Source organism: Rattus norvegicus, chromosome 13 (assembly GCF_021556685.1).
Source record: "Rattus norvegicus strain SHRSP/BbbUtx chromosome 13, alternate assembly SHRSP_T2T, whole genome shotgun sequence".
NCBI classification, from domain to species: Eukaryota; Metazoa; Chordata; class Mammalia; order Rodentia; family Muridae; genus Rattus; species Rattus norvegicus.
Genome location: NC_141546.1, coordinates 85,162,267 through 85,189,004, shown reverse-complemented (window position 1 = coordinate 85,189,004; position 26,738 = coordinate 85,162,267). Strand labels below are relative to the sequence as shown.

The window sequence follows — 26,738 nt, the reverse complement described above, 5'->3', positions numbered from 1 at the left end:
GTGGGATCTACTCTGGTGGCACTGGCAGATTGGGTGACCTGCTGCCAAGCCAGAGTGAGAATGGCCTCCACCCCAAATGTGGCTCTTGGAATTAGGCACCAAATCAAGTTCCTGCTGCCCCAAGACAAGTCCTCTGCCTCCCTTCACTGCTGTTTGGTTTTGTTTTTTTTTTCCCACACCTCATAGCTCTGACCTATGTCTCATTCTCTGACTCTTCTGTTTTCTGAATTCTTTTTCCCCTTACCTGCTGAGTCTGTGGCTCTTTGTGGGGTTGGTTCTCAGGCCCTATGCTGGCCTGTAGCCATGCAGCTAAAAGAATTATTTCCAGGCTGCCTGGACTGTGAGCTCTGTTGCTTCTGAACTCTAGACGGGAGGACCAGATTTCAAGCCAGGAAAGGGCAAAGAATTGTTCAACCAAGGAAACCCAATTCGGGAGGGGTGGGGGGTATGTCTGGGAGGCTTTGTACACCATCCTGGTTGGCCTCCCAATACGTGTTTAACTTTCTTACAAAGCACTTCTGGTTTCAGAGATAATAGCTTGGGAAGGAGTTTTAATTGGCAAATCATAGGTATACTTAAGAGATGGGGGGGGGGGGGGAAAGGGCTGAGGAAACGTGTATTTCAAGGATGTTTGTGAACCAATGGAGTCCTGTCAGATAACTGTTGATGGGAAGTCAGTAGACCCAGGAGGCAAGGAGGAAGGAAGGGAGAGAGCGAGCGAGCGAGAGAGAGAGAATATGAATGAGTTATATAACTAAGTCTGTAACCTTGGTCCCTCCCCAAGGCCACTCTGTAGTGTTGTTTACTGTAATCACTGCTTAGATATAAAAAAAAAAAAAGCTTTATTCTCTGAGTGCCCAAAATCAGTGTGACATAGATCCTCTGACCAGGACCTCCCATAGTGTCTTATATGGTTAATAGTGCTTTGCCCCCACTTGATTGGCAGAAGTAAAGACCCAGGATAGTAAGTTATGCCTGGTCACATGCTCAATGGATATGCCACTGAGATAGAACTAGGTAGGCTTCCTGCTTCCCGGCTCAGGGCTGTGACCATTCCTCATGTGGCATGAAGTATGAAACTCCAGGAGCTTCTTTGGGCTCGAGTTTTCTCCAGCCATCAGATAAGGCGTGTTGGGAACGCTGGTTGTTGTGTCTGCTGTGCATTGGTGGTGATGATCTCTAGGGAGCAAATTCTGCATGCGGATTGGGGTAAAGCAGTCCTAGCGCCCTTCCCACTGGTGCTAGGACAGAGTGAGAACTCTTGATGAAGACGCCCTAATAACCTGGTATTTCCTGTGCCTCCCCCCTTGTGGGATATGAAGATACTGTCATTTGCAGGGCTCTTCTCATCTTGAGCAGTCTCTTGCCTGCTCTCTCTACCAGTCCTGAAGTGTGGATGTCACCCTCCTGTCATTTCTTCACAGCCCCAGGAGGACGCATTCCATGCACACGGGTGTCCTTATTAGCACATCACCACGGGAGCTGTTAGTGGTTAGCAGGAGCTGCAGGGAGCTCCACAAACCAACCAACGGCAAAGGCCGCTCCTTGAAATCATTTTTTTCTTCTGCAGTCACAGTTCAGTTGGCTTGGGTAAGAAGTCAGTTCGTCTTGTCATGCTTTTATCAACAAACTGGGGTCCACGGCTGTAAAACTGAACTGTCGTTTAGCGTTTACAGTAGATTTGGAAGGATGGTGACGGTCCTATGCTAAAGCGTGACACGTGTCTGGTGACACTTGGAAAGGTGAGTTACATCGTCCATTGTTCCCCAGATGCTTACTGACAGTACTGAGATGACAGCTTAGTCTTGGAAACTCTATGATATATTATCTCCTGTCAGTGTTGAAAGTCAGATCCACTCTAAAAGTAAACTTTCTATACTAGGCAATAATTTATTTTCTGAGGCAGCCCCTCTATCAGAGTATATAAAAAAGCCATCGGTAATGTGGTAGACAAAAAATCCTGACCCAATTATCATTTTGAACCCTTAGCACCTTACATGCAGAGGTCCATGTATAAATATACGCATTCTCCAGTTTATTAATCTTTTGATAACTGTAAGCTAAAGGTACCTTCATTTTATTTAGCATATATGGAGTGGTGTTTATGTTCATGCAGAGGCCAGGGGTCAACTTTGGTGTCATTCCTCAGAGGCCATCCAGTTTGTTTTCTGAAGCAGAGTCTCTTCATTATCTTGGAACTTAGGCTAGGCTGGCTGACCAGCAAGCCCTGGGGATATGCCTGTCACGATCTCCCCAGTGCTGAAATTAAATATGAACTTGGGCCACCATGTCTCATGCGCTTGCTCGCTCTCTCTCTCTCTCTCTCTCTCCCTCCCTCCCTCCCTCTCTCTCTCTCCCTCTCCCTTTCCTGCTCTGTGTGTGTGTGTGTGTGTGTGTGTGTGTGTGTGTGTGTGTGTGTGTTTTATAGTCTGAGAATCAAACTCAGGCCTCAAGCCTATGTGGCAAACTCTTTACCAGCTATTTCCTTGACTCCTTGCTGAGATAGCTTTAAGCAACGCATTAAAGAAACATGGGTATTCAGTTCTATTTTTGTTAAGATTCTGAGGTAGTTTGAGTGCCACATGAAGGCATTGTATTTTATTGCTGTGGCAGATGAGAATTATAAAATTCATTCCATGACTGACTTCATGGAAGTCAATTCACTGGAACTCAGAAGTCCTTAGACCAATCCCCAGTGCCCAGAAGATGAAGACGTGGGTGTACACAAAGCAGAGAAGAGAGATGGCGGCCCGTAGCCAAGCTTCTTGACAGAGCGCTCTCTTGCTCTTCTTCCTTTTTCTCCTTGTGGGCAGCTTCACCTTCTCTCCATCCCCTGTGCACCTTGCACTTTGTGCTTTTGTTCTGTGCTTTCCTTATGCATCTGGTGGCTCTTTAATCATCTCCACAAACTGTAAACAGAGCTTCTTCCCGGCAGTGAAATTCGCAAAGGCACCGGCAGTTATCGCATCAACTTTAGGATCTGACTAATCAAACCATGCTTTACATGTGTGCACAGCACGGCAGAGACTCCCAGGTGTACACAGCCAACCAGTAGCAGGCTCGCTTAGACCGAGAGGATGAAATGATCTTATAAATGGTTTTTCTGTGGACCAATCAAGTGTAGGAATCAACACTTGACTTCTGTCTTCCTAAAGCTTGTACCAATAGACTATACTAGGCTTTGTGTACTTTTCAGCAGATCGCATGGGTCACAGAGAATAGTGTTGTCTTCATACACATTGCAGCACATCAGCAAATATTGACACCTGCCACGTTGGCGCCCACATTAGGCAGAATGAGGAGAATGGCTATTCGTTGCATCTTAACTTGGTTTGTGTACTAGGACGAGAGGTGTGCTAGGCTGGGAGAGGGCTTCTATCAGGAGCATAGAGAGGTGATTTAAAGGAATACGGTGTGGTGGGAGCAGGTGCATATTGTTTTGACTTTGCTCCCTTGGCAGGCCTGTTTTCACCAAATTGCCTGTAATTGGCCCTTCCAACGAGTGTCAGTGCTCTCCCTGTGATGCCGAGAGCCACTCTGAGGCTAAATATTCCTTTCCAGCTCAGAAAACATCAAAGCCGCCAGACCCAAGCTAATCTCTATAACCACGAGGCCACACATGCTTTGAGCTGCTAAGGGAAAGTGTCTGCTGGGCAGGAAGATCTGGTCCATGTGCCACCCAGCACTTTCAGGGGATTATGTAAAACTAAGCTGGATTTGTACAAAAATCATGCAGCATAATGATGGTTTTTTTTTCCCTCTCAAACTAGTAAATCCCAGAGAGTGGCCAGATCTCTGGAAGCTGGTAAAGACTGTCTTCCCAATAGTCCACTTGCTGACTCCACCGTGCATGAATGTGCATGAATGAATCTTTAAGCTTCCACTCTGATTTCCAAAGGTCATGAGATCTGGGTGGCTGCTTCCATGGTGACCCAGGAGACCTAAAGTATTCATGGCGGCCTCTGAAAGAGTTTGTTTTAAAGCTTCTCTTTAGCCATCCTCTCCCTCTTAGGTTCAGACATGGCCCACTATTAAGTCCCAACATGTATGGCTCCCGCATTTCAGGGCAGCACACAGCACCAGTTTTCTTGCCTAGGATCACCAAGTGGGGTTAGCCTATAGAAAGGAACCCACAGGACTGTGTGTAGAGAATGGCTGTGAGAAAATCAGTCTGCTAGGTGCACAGCCCCTGCTGGCTGGCTTCCAGTAATTGCTGTACTACCAAGACTGTCTTAGAAAGTCCTCTAAAAAGACTTTTCAGTAGTGGCAGAGGAGAGTCTTAAAGGTCAACGGGCATCTAGGCTCAACATAGTCTTTGATGCCTACCTATATTGGGAGCTACCTAGCTGCTTGTTTTTCTTTGTTCGTTTTTGTTTTGTTTTATGGCTTTTGGCAAGAATTATTCACCGAAAGGGTTTTATTTTTGACCATCTCTTAAGGATATGGCCTTTTCCTGGGCTGTTTAACCCATGCCCGTAAGATGAGATATATGCGGTTTGAGAATATTTGGAGGTTTCGGCTCCATGACAGAATGCTTGCCTAACATGCATGCGGTCCTGTGTTTGAGTTCCAACATGGCAGAAAAGGAACAGATCTTGGGTCTTCTGGAAGAGTGAGAAAGAACTCTTACTCACTGAGCCACCTCTTCATCCCTCTCCTCATTTTTAATGAAGTCAAGGAAAGTCATCCTGCTGATGAACTTTCCTCTGAGCATGGGTTACACTGTAAATAGGCCATGGGCAAATGGATGTTAGTACTGACAGCTGTGGGGGGCTCCTCAGAGCACTAGTTCTCCTTCACCTTACACGTGAGCTAAATAGGAAAGATCAGTAGGAGGTGGAACTCTGCTTCTGAGCCGCAGAGTGACGAATGGGAAAGACTACGTAGCCATAGAGGTATCTACTCACTCTGAAGCCTACTAGGTCACCACCTCAACAACACTGGGCTTCCCATCAAATATGCCGCCATGTCCTTTTACTGGGAGTGGAAACATAGCCTTTTTTAAAAGAGTAAGAGAAACTGAAATGAAGTCATTTGACACCAACTGTGCACATCTACGAGTTATAGTCACCCACTTCTTCCTGCATAGAAGTGGTTTGGCTAGCTCACAACTGAGGTCCATTTTGCCCTTAGGGGTTTTCCTCTTATGCTATGGGAAGAGACAGTGGCTACTGCCCTTTTGGCCCTAGGATATAATAGAAAAAGAGATTCTCTGAAATTCTTCACAATTCTGTTACTGATTAAAAAAAAAAAAACTATTGAGATCTACCTTTTTTCCTGACTTAATTAACCTTTGATGCAATGAATTTTATAATCAGAATATGTTTCTATTTCTATTGCATTATTTACGTGTGTGTGTGTGTGTGTGTGTGTGTGTGTGTGTGTGCACCCATACTCACCATGATATACATGTGAAAGTCAGCAGACAACTTGCAGAATTGGTTCTCAAGGTCAGTGAGTCCTTGAGATCAAACTCAGGTCATCTCCACTGAGCTGAGACAAGGTCTGAATATGCAACTGAGGGTGGCTTTGAACTCCTAATCCTCCTGCCTCCCTCTCAGCCACTGGGATTATAGTAATATGGCACTACATCTGCCAAAAATAAAGCATTTCTTGAGCACTGCTGCATGTGGGAGGCACTAGCTTTTAAAGTCCTGGCGTACAATTCTCCAGGCAGTGCATGAGATGCAGTGAGAGACACAGACTATTAATTCACACCCTCAGTAGCCTAGAGAAACTTAAGAGCTGAAAAACTCAAGGGGAGGCTAGAAGGACATCAGAGGCTGAGGGGACAACTTGCTGCTTCCAACATGAGGGAAGGCTCGCCCAGTATGGTCTTCATTTTCAGGGGACTCCAATAGAGCCGAGTCCATTGTTGATTCTAGAAAATACCCTCCAGTGTAAAAGTCCTGTTTGTATTAAGCATTAAAACCAGTGGGCATCCTTACAGCCATTTTGGCCTTCTAAACAGCTGGACCTGCACATGCGCCCGCACCTCTGTTCTTGCTGAAGGTGGCAGAATGGAGGGTAAGCCAGAATTCAGAGGCTCCTGTGCTCGGTTCTGAGCATCGTCCTTCATCTGCTGTGGATGCATGAGAGATAAAAGTCCTCTATAAAGGCTTTTCCACCCGCCCCAGCCTCTGATATAAATCCAAAAATAAGTTTATAAATCCTGCCCTTACTCCTGTCCAATCCTGTAGTCCGAGGACATGTTTGTGGACCTTTAAATTTTTAATATCTTAAAAGCTAGTTAATGGAGATGCCCGTGATTTATAGAGGTGGTGGACGTTGTACCGGGTCTTTCTTGGGAAAATTTGAGAGTTCATAGCAACACACCCAGGAGTGAACTTTGTTTCCTGTGTGCCTGCATCTTAAAGAGAGAAACTGAGTTTTATTTTACTGTGGGAACTATAGGAAACACTGACCAAGTCTTTGAAAATATTTACTCGGAATGAGATTTCTGGGTTGATTTCTATAAGAAAGTCACAAGATTAAACCCTTAGTCCTTACATGTTACTTAGTCTTACCCGTGTTTATTTCAAGAACTTAAAGCATTTAGCTTTTCTGCCTCATGTAAGGATGTGTAGGAGAGGAAAATCTGCAAACATTAATTGGGGAAGGAGAGTGGAATCTTCCATGCAAGGGACATTGGCAGGCACAAGAAAGCCCACACATGCAGTGACTTGGTAAATGAGCTTTGCTGTGAAAGGCTGAGAAGCCATAGGCAGCCTGTTATTCTTTACAGAAAAGAGATAGGGAGGGAAAACCAGAGGATGGGCAAGGGGTCAGCACTGAGGCTGGTGTGCATCTTCTTTTCACCTGAGGGTTGACTTCCTAGTCCATCGTTCCAACCAGGAAGCATCTTTACGGTCAGAAGTAATGTAGATGCACGCATGAGCCCTCAGCAGCTGGACTTGCTGGCACTCAAACTACACAAAAGTAAGGCAGTAGGCATTCTAGTATAGAGGGAAGAGGTCTGTGACCCCCCCCCTTAATTGAGGAACTAGGGACAATTTATGGTTTCTAAGGCAGAGGCAGTCAGCTTTCCTTAAAGGTGTAGCTCCTGGCAAAGTTGCCCACACTCCAATGGATGGCCCCACAGAAGTATATGGACAGCACAAATAATAGTTGATGGGTTATTAAAAGAGAGGAGGGGGTGTAAAGTTCAGAGAGGTAGGCAGATGGGGTAGACTGGAGAAGAGTTAGAGTAGTTAAGGTGAATACAGTCAAAATATATTGTATGAAAGTCTCAAATCATTTATTATTATTATTATCATTATTAAAAAGAGAGATGTAGAAAGTTGGCATGTTTGTCATTGATTTAGGTACCATGCCCTCCAAAGTACAGGTTCTCGTGTTTCAGGAATAGGAAGGAGTTCAGGAATATAGTTGGGAGATACAGACAAATATCAACATCCTGAGATGCATAAGTGAATCAAAGGGTAACCCCAGCAGGAACCCTAGGCCTACCAAAGCACTGGAAATTAGTGCGATATCAGCTGCCTTGTTCTGTTAAACCCTACCTGCCTGGTAACATCACATGGGTGGGGGTGGGTCTTGAACACGATCAGCAGACCGTATGATGTCAATGCATAGTAGTCACACCCTAATCTGCTAGTGCTCAGTTTAAGCAGAAGGTAAAGTCTAGTGAAGGAGTCCACAGTTGATGATGGAGAGATGTTTGGCTTTCTTCACTCTGGGCTCTGAGATATTTTACACAGTTTTTCATTTTTCAATACTTGAAAGCAGGCGAGAGGTAATTAACCATCAAATCATACAAGCTGGTTAAACCAGTGGAAAACCTTTGAGACCTCACCCAGGGACCTCTCCTCCCTTTCCCCCAACCTGTGTCTTCTGGGTCTGGGAAGGTTTCTCTGCCCTTCTCCCTCTCCTTATTAAGTGGTAGAATCCTAGAAGACTAGGAGCCCTCCTAAAGGAAGAGGTTAAGTAGCAGAATAAAAGCCAGGAAGGAACTGCACCAAATCCCAGATCATCTTTGCTCACACTAGGGCCCTGAAGCTTCACTCCTAATTTCTTTGAGCAGCTTTATAGTTTCAACTCCTAACTCTAATCCATTTGAGTTAATGTCTACATGTGTTGTACGGTGGGAGTCTAATTCCTGCTTCCCCATGTGACTCTTTACTTATCCTAATATGATTGATTGAAGAGATGCTCCCCATTGTGCGTAGTCGGTGGACAGACCTGGGTATACAGTGTCTTAGAGAAAGGCCGGGAGAGACACTCTCTGTTGGCTGCCATGGGTGTGTGTGGCTGCCAGTCTTTGGGTGGTTCTGCAGTAGCCTTTGCCTTTCTAGCCCCATAGAGTGCTATCTATGGAAGCTCCTAGGAAACCTTATATTTGAAGTAAAAGGATGGCCGAGACCCTCCTAGTTTGATGGGCTCATTGGACATTTGAGAGCAGCTGGTGACAGGTTCTGAAGGATCAGAACTACTTTTACACTGGAAGGGACAAATGAGGCCACGTCAGGTTGTTCTAAGTCCAGAATTGGAACACTTGCCTCTGGCACCTGTCTTCAGGTGAAGATTGCTTCAGAACTGGGGTGACTGATGTAGGTGCTATTTCTAGAGTACCTTTGCATCTGAGAAGTCTTGGATATTTCTGCCTCTTTGCTTCTCTGGCTGCCTAGGTTTCTGACCACCACGCTGACCTGTTGTGTCTTTGTGGAATCTCTCCATCCTTCACTCTTTCCTTCTTCCTTCCCAGAGCCAAGCTATGAGAATCGTACGGACAGTGGGACAGGCCTTTGAGGTCTGCCACAAGCTGAGCCTGCAGCACACACAGCAGAATGCAGATGGCCAGGAAGATGGAGAGAGCGAGAGGAACAGCGATGGCTCAGGAGACCCAGGTAGGCACCATGACTGCAGAAGGAGAAGACCCAGGATAGAAAGGTGGACCGTACCCAGAGAGCCAGTCTGTTAAGTTACCTAAAAACTGATTCTAATCATTTCACCTTTACATCATGTGTGTTTCTTCCTTTTGTTCTCTTTTTGTCTATTTTAGCTTTGTGACAAGTTCTTACTGTGTGGCACAGACTGACCTTAGATGTGAACTCCCCTTGCCTCGGCTTCCTGTCTGAGAGACGGTGTTTTCCAATAACAACAGTCAGAAATAACATCCACTATGACTTCTTCTACAGAAAAAGATGTCCGCTGACACTTTAACAAAGATAAAGTATTTAAGAATAGTTTACATGTTCTCCTTGAAAAGTGGAAGGCCATAGCATAGTATTGAATGGAAAACCCAAACACCACAAACATGATTTCTGTGTTTTACATGGCAAAGATTTCTAACAGCAAAGGGGACATCGAGGTCACCTTGGGTGCTCACATGCCACACTATTGGAAAAGCCTGTGGAGTAGAGTGAAAACAGTACCAAGGGAGAAGACAAAGGTCAGGCTATTTGCTTTACAGATGAGACATTGTGAGCGTCAGATGAATTAAGCATTCATACCAAAAAGTCAGAAAACGGAGGGGCCAGAGGCAGGAGAATCATGAGTTCGAGGCCAACCTTTTCATGTAGACCTTGTCTCAAAAACAAAAAAGTTAGAAAAATCAGAAAAATAAATCCTACACTTAAATAGCAATATTGCCATGTGGTCGGACAGACAGACTCTTGGTTTGCACTGCAGCTACCAAACTACGTGTAGTATCATCTAGTGATAGGGAAGTTCTACTCAGCCTTAACCTAAGTGTCTGCTTCTGAAAAATACCCCACAGCGTGTGCCTCAGAGGCACACTGTAATCGCATGAGCTGATCTAGCTTAAAAGGCCAAGTCTGGTGCTTGGTACATAGAAAACACCAGGCTTATACATGTTGCCTCTTATCATTTGAGCACAAACGTGTGAACAATTTAAAAACAAGGGTAGAAGTCTTTTTAGAAAAAGCAAATAATAGAGGACTGGCTTTCTCTAACTATTCGTGTATGTGTGAGCAGGGGAAGCTGTACTGATGTACAGTAACTGAGCAGCTCAAAATGAGAGGTCAGAGCCAGACCCAGGCACATGTGTCATTTATTCTCTCCCCAGAATCCCGGGGGAGAATAACGTGGAAATAACCTATGAAACTTTCATATGTACATGCCTTTTGACTCTTAAATTATCTTCATAGTGTCTCTAAGAATGGATTCCAAAGATAGAACTAGACATTTGAAGTGGTGAGCATTCTGTATGCTTATATAAGTGAAATATATAACCAAAGAGTTATAAAAAGCAGTTTTTTGCAGAGTCTCACTGTGTAGCCCTGGCTATCCTGGAACTTGCTTTATAGACCAGGCTGTCCTCAGATTTACAAAGATCCACCTGCCTCTGCCTCTCTCTGCCTCTCTCTGCCTCTCTCTGCCTCTCTCTGCCTCTCTCTGCCTCTCTCTCTGCCTCTCTCTGCCTCTCTCTGCCTCTCTCTGCCTCTCTCTGCCTCTCTCTGCCTCTCTCTGCCTCTCTCTGCCTCTCTCTGCCTCTGCCTCTGCCTCTGCCTCTGCCTCTGCCTCTGCCTCTGCCTCTGCCTCTGCCTCTGCCTCTGCCTCTGCCTCTGCCTCTGCCTCTGCCTCTGCCTCTGCCTCTGCCTCTGCCTCTGCCTCTGCCTCTGCCTCTGCCTCTGCCTCTGCCTCTGCCTCTGCCTCTGCCTCTGCCTCTGCCTCTGCCTCTGCCTCTGCCTCTCTGCCTCTGCCTCTGCCTCTGCCTCTGCCTCTGCCTCTGCCTCTGCCTCTGCCTCTGCCTCTGCCCCCCTGCCTTTTTCCCCCTGCCCTCATGATTAGAGATATGCATCACTGTGCTTGGCTATAAAATCACTCTTTAAAAGGAGACTATTGCCCTGTGGTTAAAAAGAATGAACCTGTTAATGCGAATTGATATAAAGCCATCTTAAGATATTTTGTTTGTTTGTTTTAAAAACCGAGTTCTAGAACTCTGGCTATGCTTGCTACCAATTACATTTTATTAAAAGTACATAGGAATAATCACCTGCATATATGTGAGTAGACATGTATGTTTCATCTGTGTGCACATACAAGTTTACTATGCATAGACTATTTACAGCACAATACACAATAAAGTGGGAACATGGATCATTCTGTAAAAGGGAGCCGGGTGACTGAGGTTGCTGGAAGATTTGCTCCCTACTGCACTTACAACTTTCCTACCCTGGACATATATTAGTCATAAATTAGGAAAACCTGGCATTTCGTTTAGTGCTCTGTTTCTGTGTGACCCAGGGAGTCACCTTGCTTCTTCCTTGTCTCACTCATTTGTACCAACTAAGGGTGTCCTCTGGCTAACATGAGTGTCCTAGTGATCTTGGTTAATAAAAATGATCACTAGACAGAGTCCTGTGTGCTTCTGCATGTGCTGGACCACTCATGGCTTAGGATGGGCTGTGACACTAATGTAGATTTAAATTTAAGACCTTTCCACCTCTGTGCTCTGAGGCTTGGAGTCACAGGCAGACTTTGGCAAACAATTCACATGCGTGTGTGGACAGCACAATGGAGAGAGTTCCTGGCCTCTCTTGGATGCTCTGTGAAACCTGTGCCTGACCACTTTGCTCAGAGAATGGAATCTGTCTGCTCACTTCTGCACTGTAGGGTGCTATAGACTGCTAGCTGTCTGTCGGCATTCTTTTTGTATATATGACTATGGTATGTGGGTGCACACGTGTACGTGCATGCTCTGTGTATATGTGTGGAGGTGAGAGGACAATCTTGGGGGTCATTCACTTTTTCATGTTGCTTTTTGAGACAAGTTCTCTCATTGGGCTAAACTGAATTATCTAGGCTGTGATGCTGGCCAGCAAGCCCCCAGTGATCTCCCCTTCTCCCTCCCAAATGCTATCATTACAAGTGTATACCCACCATGTCTGGCTTTCTTCTACCTGGATTCTGGCGACCAAACTCTAATCTTGTAAGCAGAGTGTAGACTGAACCATAATGCCAACTTCTATTAACAATTCTTTGCCAATGCCCGGCTACTTTGTTAGTGGAGAGCAGCAGCCTAAGTTTCAAGATCCCTCAAGCCCATGCTCACATTGGGATACACACACGCAGGAAGAGATTCTAACGAGAAAGACAAGGACACTGTCATTGGTGAAGCCACTTACTCCTAGAGTGGAGGGGACTAGACACAGGATGGTGCCCAGAAGCTGAGCATTTGAAGACCATGGTCATCACAGAAGTCCTGTCTGAAGTGGTTGCTGTAATTTCCAAATAGCTAATCAACTCTGTCCCTCAGCAGCTGGCCAGGGAGATCGGGCTGCCCCAGGCTGGCGTGTTAGTGAGAACTGCCCCTAGGTCTTATTTTGTGTGGGAGGAACAGTGTTTTCCCTCCACTGCCAGTTCTACACCAACTGCTAGGCGAATTGATGTGCTTTCCTGGCATACTAAGGAGGTGACTCTAGGCAACCCCTGGCGTTTCCAGTAGGGATCACTTCCTGTTCTTTACCTTCAGTCTTATTGGCACACACACACACACACACACACACACACACACACACACACACATACACCATGTACCTGAAACTCCTTCCTGCTCTGGGTTTTTCCTGGACCTTCCAGCCATTGTTAATGCTGTGCCCTCAGTGGCCAAGGGTCCCTTTTGTACAGACCTCATCCTCATCCTGTACTCTCTCTCTCCTCTGGGAAACATGCTCTCCAGCTCCCTCTCTCCCATTCTCTCTCCTTCCCCTCTCAGAAACTCAAACACATTTTTTTTTCTGCTGTGTTCCTGGGGCCTCATCACTCCTAGAGGATGCCATTGACATTCAGCCGTCTGTGTGCCCGGTGGAGAAAGCCCTCCTGTCTATAAAGGGCTATGAGCCTCAAGAGCATAGAGACCACCTAGCACAATGAGTACTTGTTGAGTAAACTGGCAAACAGTTAGTGCGTGTGGCCAGTGACAACATTCCTCTTTTTTTTAATGATTATGTATTTATTATGCATACAGTGTTCTGCCTGCATGCACGCCCACAGGCCAGAAGAGGGCACTAGATCTCATCACAGATGATTGTGAGCCACCATATGGTTGCTAGGAATTGAACTCGGGACCTTTGGAAGAGCAGTCAGTGCTCTTAACCGCTGAGCCGTCTCTCCAGCCCCGACAACATTCCTTTTAGTCACTGTCACCAGTCATTATAAAATGCTTACTCTGTGCTAAGATGAACTTGGAGAGGAAGAGGTTTCAACAGGAGTGACTTCTAAGCCACCTCCTGGATTGGGAATGACAACACTTGGGCTGGGGGAATTAATAGAGTGGAGGTGAGAAACACAAGAGGATCGCAGAAAGCTGATCGGGTGTTGCTGGGAAGACAGCAATGGAGGTAGCGGCTACAGAGGAGTCCCGCATGGTTGCTGTCTTCTGGCTTTAACAGAAGAGTCAGTAGCCTTCCACGCACCCTCCAGCCATGGCGGGCACCACTACCCCTCTGTTCTGTTACCCTTTTCCTTTTTTTTTTTTCTTAAAGACAGGTTCTTTTTATGTAGCCTTGTCTGCCCTAGTACACCAGGCTGGCTTCAAACGTGCAGAGATCCTTCTGCCTCTGCCTCCCGAATGCTAGATTAAGACGATTTTCTTAGCTCACATTAATATTCGTGAGATGTGAGCTGCCTGACATTTTTCATATACCTTAAAGAGGGTGTAATTATGTGATTGGTGTTCCACAGGTAGTATCAGGCCCAGATCGCTGGTTCGTTTTTTATCATCTTGACATAAACTAGAGTCACCTAGGAAGAGACATCTTCGATGGAGAAGTTACCTATATCAGATTGCGTGGTGGGGCATTTTCTTGATTAATGATTGATGTGGGAAGACTCGGTCCACAGTGTAAGTGGGCAGGTGGTATTTGGTTTTGTAAGAGAGCAGGCTGCCAGGTGGTGATGGTACGTGCCTTTAATCCCAGCACTCAGGAGGCAGAGGCAGGTAGATCTCTGAGTTCAAGGCCAGCCTGGTCAACAAAGCGAATTCCAGGAGAGCTGGGGCACCACAGAGAAACCTAGTCTCAAAAAAAAAAAAAAAAAAAAAAAAAAAAAAAAAAAAAAAAGGAGGAGGGAAGAAGGAAAAGGAGGAGGAGGGAGGAGGAAGAGAAGGAGGAAAAAAAGGGAAGCAGGCTGAGCAAGCCAGTAAGCAGTCCTCCTCCATGGTCCTGCTTCTGCTTCTGTTCCTGCCTTGACTTCCCTCAGTGATGGATGGTGACCAAGATGTATAAGGGAAACAAACCCCGTCCTCCCCAAATTGCTTTCGGTCTTGATGTTTGTCCTAGCAGTAGGAAGCAAACTATTAGGCCTGGCATGCTTTCTTCAAGGCAGGGTTTAAGATGTCAGAGATTCATCACCTGTGTCTTTTCAGGGTCAGTCAAGTGTGAATTGGCACTCTCTCCAGTCATGCTGGTTCCCTGTGTGCGGAAGGGAGGCTTCTGCTGGTGTAGACAAGGATGTGGCCTTAGAGTCACATGAGGGGGAAGTATGCATGACAGGTGTGCTTCTGTTACTGTGTGTGTGAGTGTGTGTTGTGTGACTTCACCTGTACAGGCAGGAACAAATGTTTATTCAGCCTAGATAGGACCTGACAGCAAAGAATGATTACACCCAAGTCTGGGCTTTATAAACCAGTGAGTTTACTGGAGCTCCTCACAGGAGCGTTGATGACTTAGAAAACCGCATCACCAAGAGGACCACCCTAGTGCCACTGAGGACTCTTCTCTCCCCAGCAACTAAATGTAACTAAATAGCTCCACAGAAATCTTCCCTCCTTCCCGTCTCTGGGTCTGTGTTTAATGGGAGGTTCATTTTAAATAATTGTTTCTCGTGACTAGAAGTCTGGTGTGATCAATACTTTGCCTGTTGGAGACCCAGGGAAGGATGGATTTGTCTGCTGGTGAATCCCTTCTTCTTCGTGGAGATAATTAGTCTTGGTTCTGTCTGACCCTCCGTCTGATCAGATGACGCTAACCCACATACAGACATCTACTTGATGTAGGGTCACCTGATTTAAATATTGATTGCAGCTACAAAAGGAACTTAGAGCAACCTCTAGAATAATGTTTGGTGGGTGGCTGGATTCTGTGCTGGCTTCACCCTTTAGCGCCGGCTGCTACAGAAGGGAGAAGGCAGCGAGGTGCTAAAATGGCAGTTGAACACATGGTAGTTGAACTTCGACCCTGGCCCTAGGAGCTCTAGCAAGCGGCAAACTGTTAGTTGTTGGTTCTCCTCTGAGGCGCTGAGAGAGTGCAGGCAAAGTAAACGTAGGGTCCGGTATACAGCAGGCTCACAGCTCCAGCAGTGTGGCTAGCGGTGTGGCTAGCGGTGTGAGCTGAGTGTGAGTGTGATCATGAAACTGGGATTACTTTAAGGGTCAGCAGCCAGTACCATTTGGATCCGGGTTTGGAGCCCTTTCTTCTTCAAGAAGGCTGCTCACTGCCTTCTCCTGGTCACTTCCTTTATACCTCCAACGCACCTTCTCTTGTTGCATATAAATTGCTGGCAGTGCGTTCTTTTCTTTTCCCATCTGCCTTCCTCAGAAGGAGTTTCCTAGGAAGGTCCAGAGGAAAACGGATGGTTTCCTGTGGGGATCCGACTTCTGTGTTCTGGAGCTTTCCAATGAATGAGTGTTTATCTTTCCAGTGGAACCCTGCCTGTGGTAGGATGTAACTGTACAGAGGAAACTTATTTACACTTGGAGATTGGAAGGGCAAGAGCTGAAGGCTCCCCCGGCTTCTTTGATGTCACCGCTTTCTCTTCCAGGATTCAGCAGGGATTTTAGTGCTGTTAGCCACTAGCACCCTGTCTCCTCTCCCCTTCCCCGCTCTGTGCCTGTCTTTCTTCTTTCCCCCATTCTTCTCCTGCCCCCTATGCAATGGGGGAGGTATATCTTTTGAATCTTTTGGCAACAGCTGCCCTTGGCTATCCCTGAGGATCAGCCCAAGATGGGGCTACTGTTTTCAAGCCCTTATTGCCTGTTCCTGCAGCATACCTACCCTCCTTCAGACTCCTCCTAGAGAGGGTTTCCTGGGAGAGATCCCGTTTCCTTGGAGGTACGCCTTCTCCTGTGTAGCAGTTGTCCAGCATGTGTTGTGTGTGGACTGGGAGGCCTTTGGAAGGGCTTATTAAAAATAAAACCTGCTAGGGCCCAGCACAAGAGCTCAGCAGATAGAGATGCTGCCAAGGCTGGCAACCTCAGTTTGATTCCTGGAACCCACATGGCTGGGGAGAAATGATTCGTGTAGGTTATTGTCCGACCTACACAGGTGCACATTGGTACGTCCTCACCCAAACACATCACACAAGTGAATAAATAAATAAATGCAATAAAAATGAGTAAATAAAAAGCTGGGGCGTGATGGCAGGCACACGTAATCCCAGCAGACAAGGAGGCAACACAGGAAGATTACCACAAGTTTAAGGCCAGCTTTGAATAACATATATATTTATATGATCTATCCTACGTGTGTTTGGCAAGAATGCCTATTCTACTCTGAGCAAATGAGTACGTACCTCAGTAGCCAACTCCCACGTCCTAAGTTAGAGCTCTAGGCTACTCACCCTGTATACCTGCAACCTGTGTCCCTTTACCCTCTACCCTCTCCCACCTTCACCCGTGGGAACTGCCATAGTATTCTCTATTTCTGTCTGTCCAATTTCGTTTTTAGGTTAGTGTTTCCATTCTTTCCCTCTTGTCTCTACAGTCTGCTTTCAGGACCCCTGCAGACCCTTCTACCTCCCCCTTAAGTGTTGATGTCTCTCCTGGATGTGGTCCCTGGGTGCTTTTCTGACTTGTGCTCATGGTAGATTTCTGTCTACAGGTTGAACCTTTCCCTGTATCTCCATCCATATGCTTAGTCTGGTTAGTCCTGGGCTCTATGTCTGCTAGTTCACCAAGGATCAGAATTGGTGCCCTAGCAGGCTGCAGTCAGGACCAACTGCCTTTATGCCCCTCAGTAGGGGGCCATCTCCTCAGCTCGTAGAGGAAACCAAGCAAACTGTTGACTTGTAAATACCAGGATTATTGGGTACATTTGCATAGGGAGGATTTACAGCCACTTTGTTGCCTAAAAGAACACTTACTTCCAAGGAGGGGAAAAAAGAATTAACCAATCCCTAAGTATGAAAATCCACCAGTCTTTGAGCATGATTTAAACCTCACCAATGCCCACCCTGGAAAACTCTGCCCTCAAGAAACCCTATATAAAGCCTGCCTCCTGCTCAGTTCCCTGCGGCTTCTCACCTTGGCAGAGGCAGCCACCATCTTGTGCCTCCCCCAAAAAGCCTCTCCTGTGAGGTTTGTTGTACATTGTGATCTTGTGGTGTTTCTTGGCACCTGACTCCCAGGACACCTTTCCCCTTCAGAGCTGTAACACGCACTTGTTCTGCGTGGACTCACGCCTGTTTGCCTGGGCCAGCTCCAACATTAGGTGTTTCATACTCTCTGCACCCTGCTGTCGCCGTCCTAGTCTATGTTCCAGCTGCTGCTTGGTCTCTGAAAAATATTAGGGAATTGTATTTAAAGGCAACAGTGATGAACCTAGAGAACTGTGGAGGCCCATGCCTGTAATCCCAGCTCTCAGGAGGCAGAGAAAGGAAGATGGGCATAGGTTGAAGGCTAGCCATGGCTAACGAGTGAGTGCTGGGCTATCCTGGGCTACAGAGTGAAGCCCTATCTCAAAACAGCAAAAACATGGTGACAAACCTAATCCCAAATATAGAATAAGAAAATAGTCTCTGTGGACGTAGGAAGCTGAGCCCTGGGCTGGGAGTCAGTAGAGATAGCAGCCTCTTTTCTCTCAGAGTCTCTACACCCTGCTGAATGAAACATACCAGGCATCCAGCTGGAGCAATGTTCGTTTGTTTCTGATACGGAATGACGTATCATACTGGGTTGAAAAGGTGTATTCGTGTAACTCCAATGAAAGGCTGTGATGGAGCACTAGCACAGTAAAGAGGGATGACTGTTCCATGCATCATGGTTCCCTTCCCTGTTATCCCCGTAGGCCGCCAGCTCACTGGAGCTGAGAGGGTCTCCACAGCCACCGCAGAGGAGACCGACATTGACGCTGTGGAGGTCCCACTCCCCGGGAATGACATTCTAGAATTCAGCCGAGGTGTGACTGACCTGGATGCTATTGGGAAGGACGGAGGCTCCCACATAGACGCGACGGTAGGTGATCTTCATGTGTGGCCCTGGTGCCTCTGAGAGCAAGCTGAGTCACAGCAGTAGCTTTGGGCCCTCAGTTGCCTCACAGCTGTGGCAGCTTCAGAGTGATGTGCTCTGTCATGCGGTGGCAGAACATGTTTCATTGCCTCCTAGAGAGGTCTGACCTCCATGGACTCGGCATCTGCGTGCCAGCACTGATACAAGAGAGAGTGCTGTGGAGTGCATTACTGAGGTGTGTTGCCCACCTGGGGAATCTCGTCAGTGTTCTGCCCCCTTCACCCTACACAGCAGCATCTTGTGCACGCATTTGTGCAGGGCTCATCTAGAAGATCAAAGTGATATAGCTAATCACATGACTTATCGAAAACAAACAAAGAAAATCTAGTCTGTTTGAGCCCTCTCACCTTGTCTGGTGGGTGTGTGCCTTTAAAACCCTTGGATAACAGTTCCATTGAGTCTGGAAACTGGCTCACCGCATGTCAGAAACCGAGGCCACATTAAGGCAGGCCTCCACCTCCCGCCTAGCCTTCCGCAGGTGGGATGACTAAAGCGTAGCGGGGCTTCTAATATAACCCAGGAAACAAACTCCAAAGAGCCTCCAGACTAAATCCAAACCCAAAGACATTTAGGCTAAGAAAAATAAAAGCCAAAAGGAAAGCTCCTGACCAGTGGCGCGACCCTGAGGTTCCCAGAAATGGCACCATTTCTCATCCTCCATCTCAGATGAGGCCAGTTCATGAGGAAACACCTGTGTCGTTTGGAGTGCAGTTACCTCGTTTCCTCTGATGCCGCCCCGTTACTTCCTTACAAGGGGCAGTAGGCCTTTGTCCCCAAGTGCCTTCTTCCTATGTGTCTGAAGAGCAGCAGAGCCACCAGAAACAGTACATACCTCCCTCACATTGACTCTGACTTAGAGGAATTGTCTGGGTGAACGTGTCCGCCAGGAGAGAGAGGCACCAGTTGGGGTCACCTAACTCACAGAGGTCCTGCTAGGTCCTTTGTTGTGATAGCCCAATGTTCTTACCTCACTGTGAGAAGAGATGGGAGAGGGAGGAACATCGGACCGTGAAAGAGGAAGTAAAGGACAGCGCAGGGAAGAACTAGGACTATCTCCCTCTTGTTCTCGTAGCGACACAATAGGTAGCTGTGTGTGTAGACATGGATTCTACAGCTAGAACCCAATTCAAGGTACATAATCAGAAATGAGGGGTAAGAAATACTTTACCAGCTGCCTGTCTCCCACCCTGGGGACAAATGCTGGAAATTTGCTGACTGTGTGCTCCAAGCTTAGGTGTGCCAGCATTTCCTCCCTGGAGCTATTCCTACGTCACTCAAGATGGAGCATCTCCAGTACATGCGTTCTGCTCCGTCCATGTACCCATTGCGAATATTGCAGTGAGAGCGGGACCTCAATGGTGGCTTCTGCCTGTGAGCCGTGTTCTGTCTTCTCTTCCCAGGTCTCACCCCATCCACAGGAGCCCATGCTGGCAGCCTCCCCTCGCATGCTGCTCCCTTCTTCTTCTTCCTCGAAGCCACCGGGCTTGGGCACTGGGACGCCCCTGTCCACTCACCACCAGATGCAGCTCCTCCAGCAGCTCCTCCAGCAGCAGCAGCAGCAGACACAAGTGGCTGTGGCTCAGGTTCTCCTCAGCCTCCTCCCTTCTTCCCAGACTCCACTCTCATGGGCTTGACGCACCTTCCCTAGCGAGGGGCTCAGGGCAGGTTTAAAACCTAGGGAGCTCCAAGGAACTGCTCATGCTCTTGGTTCACTGCTCGTTGGGATTCCGGGAAGTGAAAGGGGAGGGGGACAGATGGGGACTGCGGTTAAAATGGAAAAAAAAAAAAATAACCACCTTGGTTCCCCATGTATCCCTCGCTCTGAGTTAGGCTTGCCTGGCTTGGCTGAATGTTGTTGGATAATGACTTGATCTTACCAAGGGGGAAAAAAAAGATGTACACAGCCCCTCCCTCCCTTTCCCGCCTGGTTTCCTTGTGTTTGGGGTGGGAAGGGATGCCCTTGGAGTTAGGACAGGCATGCCTGTGATACAACTCTTAAAACTGCTCCAAGTATGAGGTTGTACCCAGCATCCTTGCACAAGAGTGCTGCTCCCAAACACTCTTGACCAAAATGAGTCAAGCCTCCACTAGCGATCTACTTACTCCAGACAGTATTTGATTAGGAATTCATTATAACAGCAGTGAACGTTTAGGAACTGAGGTAGATGACCTGAGCCATTTGAGAAGAACTGGCTACCTCTTAGCATCCAGATGGAGTCTTTGCCCTGAAGTCGGGTTGGACTATAGCTGCTTTGTGGGAGACTGGGCTGGTCACCCTTGCTGCTTTCAGCAGGAATCCTTCTCTTTGATTTTTATGGAGGACACAGTAATTCATGCTCCCTTGGAATTCAGAAATCTGAGCCTTCTCTCTCTCTTATGGGCAAGTCAGGGATGGTGAGAAAACACGTTCCCATTCCATATAAAGGCGAGAGTCTGAAGCCAGGGCCAGGCAGGATTGGGACTTTGTGGGTAGGTGAAGGTGGTCAGGGATGCTCGGAAAGTTGTCTGGGAAGGTGACTGTGTGTACCAGCCTTCCAAATCTGCTAGGCTTGGCCCACGTTCTCTGGGAAGAACTGATCCTTCTTCTATGTTCTTCTTACTCTTCTCCTGGCTCCTGAGTGGAGTGAAGCCCCTTGGTAGAGTGATTCTTTCCTCTGTACACTTTCAGGAAGCATCTAGCAGCCTATCCTTAATAAAATCGGTGACGGCAAGACTTTCAAGAGCTCTCTTGTCATCTTGCCTTGGCTGACTGTACCCGAGGCACCAGTCTTGTGGGTCACTTTGTTCCACATTTCGATGAGCCTTGGAATCAGTGGAATGCTGATCCAAGGTACTAGACAGAGCCTTAGAGGTGGGTTAGGAGTGGGAAACCTGACTCTGAAACCAAGGGATATGCCATGCTGGCGGGAGGATTTACAGGTCTATCCGGAACAGTGGCAGAGAAAGGGGATGTCACTAATGGTTTCTTGTGTTTAGAGGAAAAAACATCATTCTTTGTCAGTTGAAAGAATCGATCTCTGGCTAATGATACCATGGCAGTCTGAGACTCTCCCTGTCGGGGTTGCGGAATAACAGGTACAAGGCCTGGGCATTTCAGCCCTGGCCCATCCCAAGGCTCAGCAATTCCCAGAGTTCCCCATTGAATATAGATCCATTCTCCAAGAAATTCTCTTTCAGCATCTCAATTCCCAAGTAATTATTCTTTATCTGAGAGTAGGTCTGATGCATCTTCATGGTGTTTTATTACCAGAGGGCATGTGAATTGGAAGTCTCGGGTAAGTGCTAAAGGGAACCCAGTTGCAAGTGTGTAATCTGCACACAGAGTTGTGGTAGGTGGAGGGAAGCACTCAGCCTACAGTCAGTCAGACCCACAACTTACCACAGGGCTGCTGTAGTCCGGGACAAAGCCCAAGAGTGGTTTTCTGTCATAGCAAGTATCTATCTTAACATTCATGCCCCTGCCGCATTCTAATTGCCTCTCTCCTAGAAGACAGTGGGTCTAAGAAGAGAGTACAGTGTAGTGTTCCGGATTCGTTTCACAAGCAGCTAAGTTCCAGGTATCTTACCAGCTTGGTCAGCCCAAGCCTCTCATACACTCAGAGTCTCTTGGAAATTGCTGGCAGTGAGCTGCTGCACTCCCAGCTCAATCGGCGATGTGATGAAAGGCCACCACAGGGCTTCAATGTCCTGTATTGACATAGTGACTTTGAGGAGAGTGGCAGGTTTCCAGAATCTTTCAGTCAAACTAGACTTAAGGTCATTCGGTGGCTTCTCAAACACAGTCTTCTACCTGTCCTTGCCATCCTCCTTAGTTGGTCTCTGTCCATCTTCCTTCTATCTGCGTCTTATATTTACTGCCAGGCACATAGTAGGGTACAATCGAACCTCTCAACTGACCTTTGGCTCCCTGGTCCTGCCTTACCCTGGTCCAGTCTTAACCCAGCCTCTTCAAGCATTCTTACTCCCTAGGATCTCACCCAAGGCCTTTCTGTTATTATCTCCATCTGTGGGTAAATCGGTTACATAAGCTATGCAGGTCAATAGGTTATCCTGGCGTTGCTTACACACCAACAACAAACGAACTGTAGCATACTTGGTTCTTCTGTAGGACTGATTAGTTTCTAGTGGAAAGTCAGCTTTTACATGTTCCATCAGACTACTGCTAGCAAACTGCAGAGTCTCTGTCTTTCATTGGACTCTCAGTAGTCCCCAGAATTCAGTAAGTGTGTCATCTCAGTGTTCTGGGTGAGAACATAGTTTCCATTTCTCTGAGCTCCCAAGCCTCCGTGTAATACTTCTCAGTTTAAAATCTAAGGGTAAAGCCCCAATTTCATGCAGATATGTGTGCTCTTAAAGTCGCTTGTTGCATTCCTCATGCCCCCACTGCATTTGCTCTCACTCACCAATCTAATTTGGTTGTCCCCTTTCAGCCCGCCTTTAGTTCTTTTTGATCTTGTGACTTTTTCTAGGACTTCAAAAGACCTCTTTCTTCCAGCCTCACCTCAATTCTTTCAGAGCTGATCTTGAACATGCCTTCCTTGGTCTTAAACACATAGGGTCAAAGACAGTGTTAACGAACTCCTAAGTATTTCCAGGCCATCCTTCAGTGTGTAAATAGTGAATTCCCCTAGTCCCTCTGAAGCTCTCCCAGCCCAGCATGAGGCTTGCCTGGCTGCATTAGCTTTTCTGCTTTTACAGTGAACAAGAAGCTCAAGGGTGTGGGTGAGCATATAGCCACACCTTGAATCATACCTGGGATGTAGCTGGTGCCTGCATAGCTGCATGCTGGGCCTGCCTGGCTCCAGGATTGTGGCTGATTGACAGCGGCTAAGTGGGCCAGATCTGTTCATCATTTGCCGAGCCCTAGCCTAGCTCTTGGGGGGAAAAAACCTGATAGCGAAGCTCATTGTTGCTATTTAAAGAGCTCCTCTACCTGTTACCACTTGTGCTTATTTAGGAACAAGTAATTTGTTATTTATGCTTTGTGCTTTGTGGTCCTGTGAGCGTGCTGTAGTTAGAGAAACAGTGCTGAAACGCTCTGCACCCTCACCCAGGCCCTCTCCGCTAGCATCTGTCCTTGTGGCTTCTCCCTGTCCCCCTCCCTGCCCACGTCCCTGGCATATGCATGCTGAGACAGCATTTGCCTGCCTCTGCTTCCGTCTGGTATGAGGAAGGGGGTGGGAGGCAGGGGCCGCCAATTGCTCTGGTTGTCTCCACTGCCATTTCCATGTGCCTGCCACTCCCTAACTTCAGCCTGGCCCTGCCCCCACTTCTGATGGAGGAGCTGGAGTCCAGGCAAGTAGGCCGGAGAGTGAGTGAGTGGGGCAGTGGTCTGAGGTGGCCGGGTGGGTTGAGGGTGAGTGTCAGAGTTTGGGGAGTGGTGCAGAGCTGGAGGGATCAGGGTTGGTGTTGTACATGTTGTTCTGGGTTGGGGTGCAGAGCTCGACTGCAACTCTACATGTGACTTCGAGCCACCTCGCTGTGTCTGTGCCACCAGCTTAGTCTGAGTGGGACAGTCAGTGCTCAAGGCAATGTAAAAAGTACCATGGGCAGTTTTGTGAAAAGATGTTAAATTCTTTGTCTATGACTGGGGGTGGGGAGGGGAGAGAAGGTGGTATACCTTCTCTTCCTGTCCCACATTGAGAAACAGAGCCCAAACCAAGGGTAAAGCTAACACTACCTGATTTTGATTCTCCAAGTCCATATAAACTCAGCTTCAGTGTCTGAAGATGTCTAAGCTGCGCTGTCCTCACTTGGCCTGGGGTTGGCTCCGCAGCTCAGACTTCTGGTCCTCGTGCCTGATGCCACTAATGGCTGCTGAAGCAGGTGGCTCATTAGTGCTGGCTGGGGCAGTGATAGCCGTATGTCGTTTCTGTGCTTGTGGGGCTTGAAAACATCTGCAAGGATACAGCTCTGCGCTTGCAGAGGTGAACTCCTTATGTAATCTGGGATGAGGGGCACTTACATTCTGGGGTGTTTGCTCATGGCACTTAATGTCAATGGGTTTTACCACAAGCATAGGATTCGAGGGTCGTCTCTCAGGGGTTGATGGCGCTCCGCCTTTGGAACTTGGACACCTGCCCAAGAAGCATCTCGCCTAATTTCTGCAAGAAGGAACTACTTTTTTTTCTTGTTCTCCTTTCCTAAGTTTTAGATGTCACTATATGGGGATCTGAGGACTTTCCTCAGTGACTCTTTAGCAAGTGATCCCCTAGTGTTTACAAAGGTCTCTCTGAATGCAGAATCAACTGTCTCAACCACTAGCCAGCTCTCTGGCAGCGGAGGCCCAGAGAAAATTGCCAGTAGTTGTCTCAGAAGCAAAGACTCCAATCCCGCAGCTGCCGGCCCCATGCTTGCTTCCTAATGGTCTATTCTGTTGGGATGCTGGTGGCCGAGGGTGTAGCAGGTACACGTGTAGGCAGCCCATAACAGATGCTAATTAATGATGTGCAGCCGTGTCCCATATTTCTCTCTTACACTTCTATTTGCTTTCAACAAAAGTAAAAAGTGAGAATAGAGTACCCTCACTAGAGGGTAGATTCCTGTCAAAGGTACTTATTTCATGTAAGTAACAGTACCGGCCAGTAGGGTTTTAAGCTTGCCTGTCCTGTGGTGGGGGGCGGGGTACAGGTAGGGGTTTCCCTCAGCCATTTCCCTGTTTCTTAGATTCAGTAGGATGTAGGGGACTCCCAAGTGAAATTTCTCCGTGCCTCAGTTTCCAAGGAAGCTACAGATGTCATAGCCACTTAACACCAGAAACTCAGGCTACAAGGTCACTGACACATCCTTTCCTGGTCTCACCCCTCTTCAGATCCCTCCTGTGAATGTGAAAGAGCAAAGGGGGCAGCGTCCTGAGCAGGATGAGAGCTCTGTCCTCAGCAGTCCTTTCTGGAGGACAGATTGTCTTTGGACTCATTAGGCATCTTCTCCCTGGGGAAGGATGAGCCCAACCTCAAGGTTCCACTAATGGAACGTGGCAGTAAATCTCATTAGTGGCTCTGCTCAGTTCAAAGCAGAGCCAACTGCAAGGTCAGGTCTTAAGACCTGGACAGAGAAGGAAGCGCCCACTATACCCAAATGTAGATTTTCTTAGCACTGTGTCCCGAGAAGAAAGATGTGGAAGCCTATAGATGCCTTGGTTAGCCTCAGCAAAATGTGAATTTCTACAGCATACTGCTTTTCAGAAATCAAAAGCATTTTGCCTGAAGAGGAGCCAGCGAATGCTTCCCCTCATCCTGTTTTCTTCTCCACCCCACATCCAAGACACACTGGTTCTTTGTCAACACCATGGTTTAGGATCAGGAAAACCATCTTCCCTATAGTCTGACTTGGTTCCTGGTGACCAAACTCATCCTTTCTCCAGAGCCTTCTAAAATCCTCCTGGTCCACTTCCAAGCACAATTTGTGTAAACAATGATCTTGTGCCTATTTTCTTGAAGCCAGAGTCCAGGGTATAACTTCCCCGTCTCCTTTCAACTCGTTTCACCTCCAAGGTGAAATTCACCAGGAATGACCGGTCATGTAAGCACCATTGGCATAGAGCCTGTTGGCTGTGCCATGGCTGGTCCCTGTACCACAAGGATATGAATAAATGAGGTGTTCACTATAATAACCTCAGCCTTTTTATGGTTGTCAGAAGAACACTTCTGTAGGTCACTCAATAAACATTTAGCCCCTCCCAGGAAGGAATCAAGGCTCTGCGGGCGTCCATTGGGAATAAGAAGAGAATAGGAAGACAGAATAGCTGGTACCCGAACATAAGAAGACTTGCTTTAATATAACCAGCTCACTAATAGCAGTAGAGTTCTACCTCCCGTGTCTTACTGCACTGATGATGTTCAGGAAATGGGAAGGAAAGATAAGATTATAGGCAGCAGGGGCGGGGGGATGTTGTGACAATCGAGTCAATATATTAGCTAGTCATTTTATTTTTTAATTGATTTGAGACAGGGTCTTGTTAGGTATTTCCAACTGGCCTGGAAGTTGCTATATAGACTAGACTGGCCTCAAAATTGTCCTTCTGTTTTCCAAGTATTAGGATTACAGCATGTACCCACCATACCCGGTTACTTTTGTTTTTAAAAAAATTACGGGTAAAGTTGGGTGTCATGGCTGGAATCATAGCAACGGAGGTAGGAACAAGTTGATGACTGCAAGTTCAAGACCAGCCTGGTCTGTGTAACCAGTAACAGGTCAGCTAAGTCTATATATCAAGATCCTGTCTCAAACAGAATGAAGTTAGTTAGAAAAGTATGCTGTGTTGGACCTAAATGGGTTCTTAAAATGAAGATTTAGGTTAGTTTACCCATAGGAAGTGAAAATGTCTTCACTATATCTTGCACTTGGCATAGGACCCAGAATGGTGCCTAGGCGACACATCATGGCCCCTCGATGTATATAGAGAGGTCCACAGGGCCTTTGACCTATCTTCTCTTGGCTATTTTTGTTTTCAAAATTACAAACCCAAGTGCCCAGTTTTCCATGCAGGGTTTCTTCATCTCAAATTGTGTGTGGAAAGGGGTATCTCTGG

At 47.2% G+C, this 26,738-nt stretch overlaps 1 protein-coding gene across 1 annotated transcript in view; it reads left to right on the top strand.

Moving 5' to 3' along the window:
* Nos1ap (nitric oxide synthase 1 adaptor protein) overlaps positions 1 to 26,738 on the top strand; it is a 273,199-nt gene that overhangs the window by 240,836 nt on the left and 5,625 nt on the right. Inside the window, 3 exon segments of the mRNA NM_138922.3 lie at positions 8,726 to 8,867; positions 17,988 to 18,154; positions 19,609 to 19,791. Of these exon segments, the coding sequence (NP_620277.2) occupies positions 8,726 to 8,867; positions 17,988 to 18,154; positions 19,609 to 19,791 (492 nt within the window).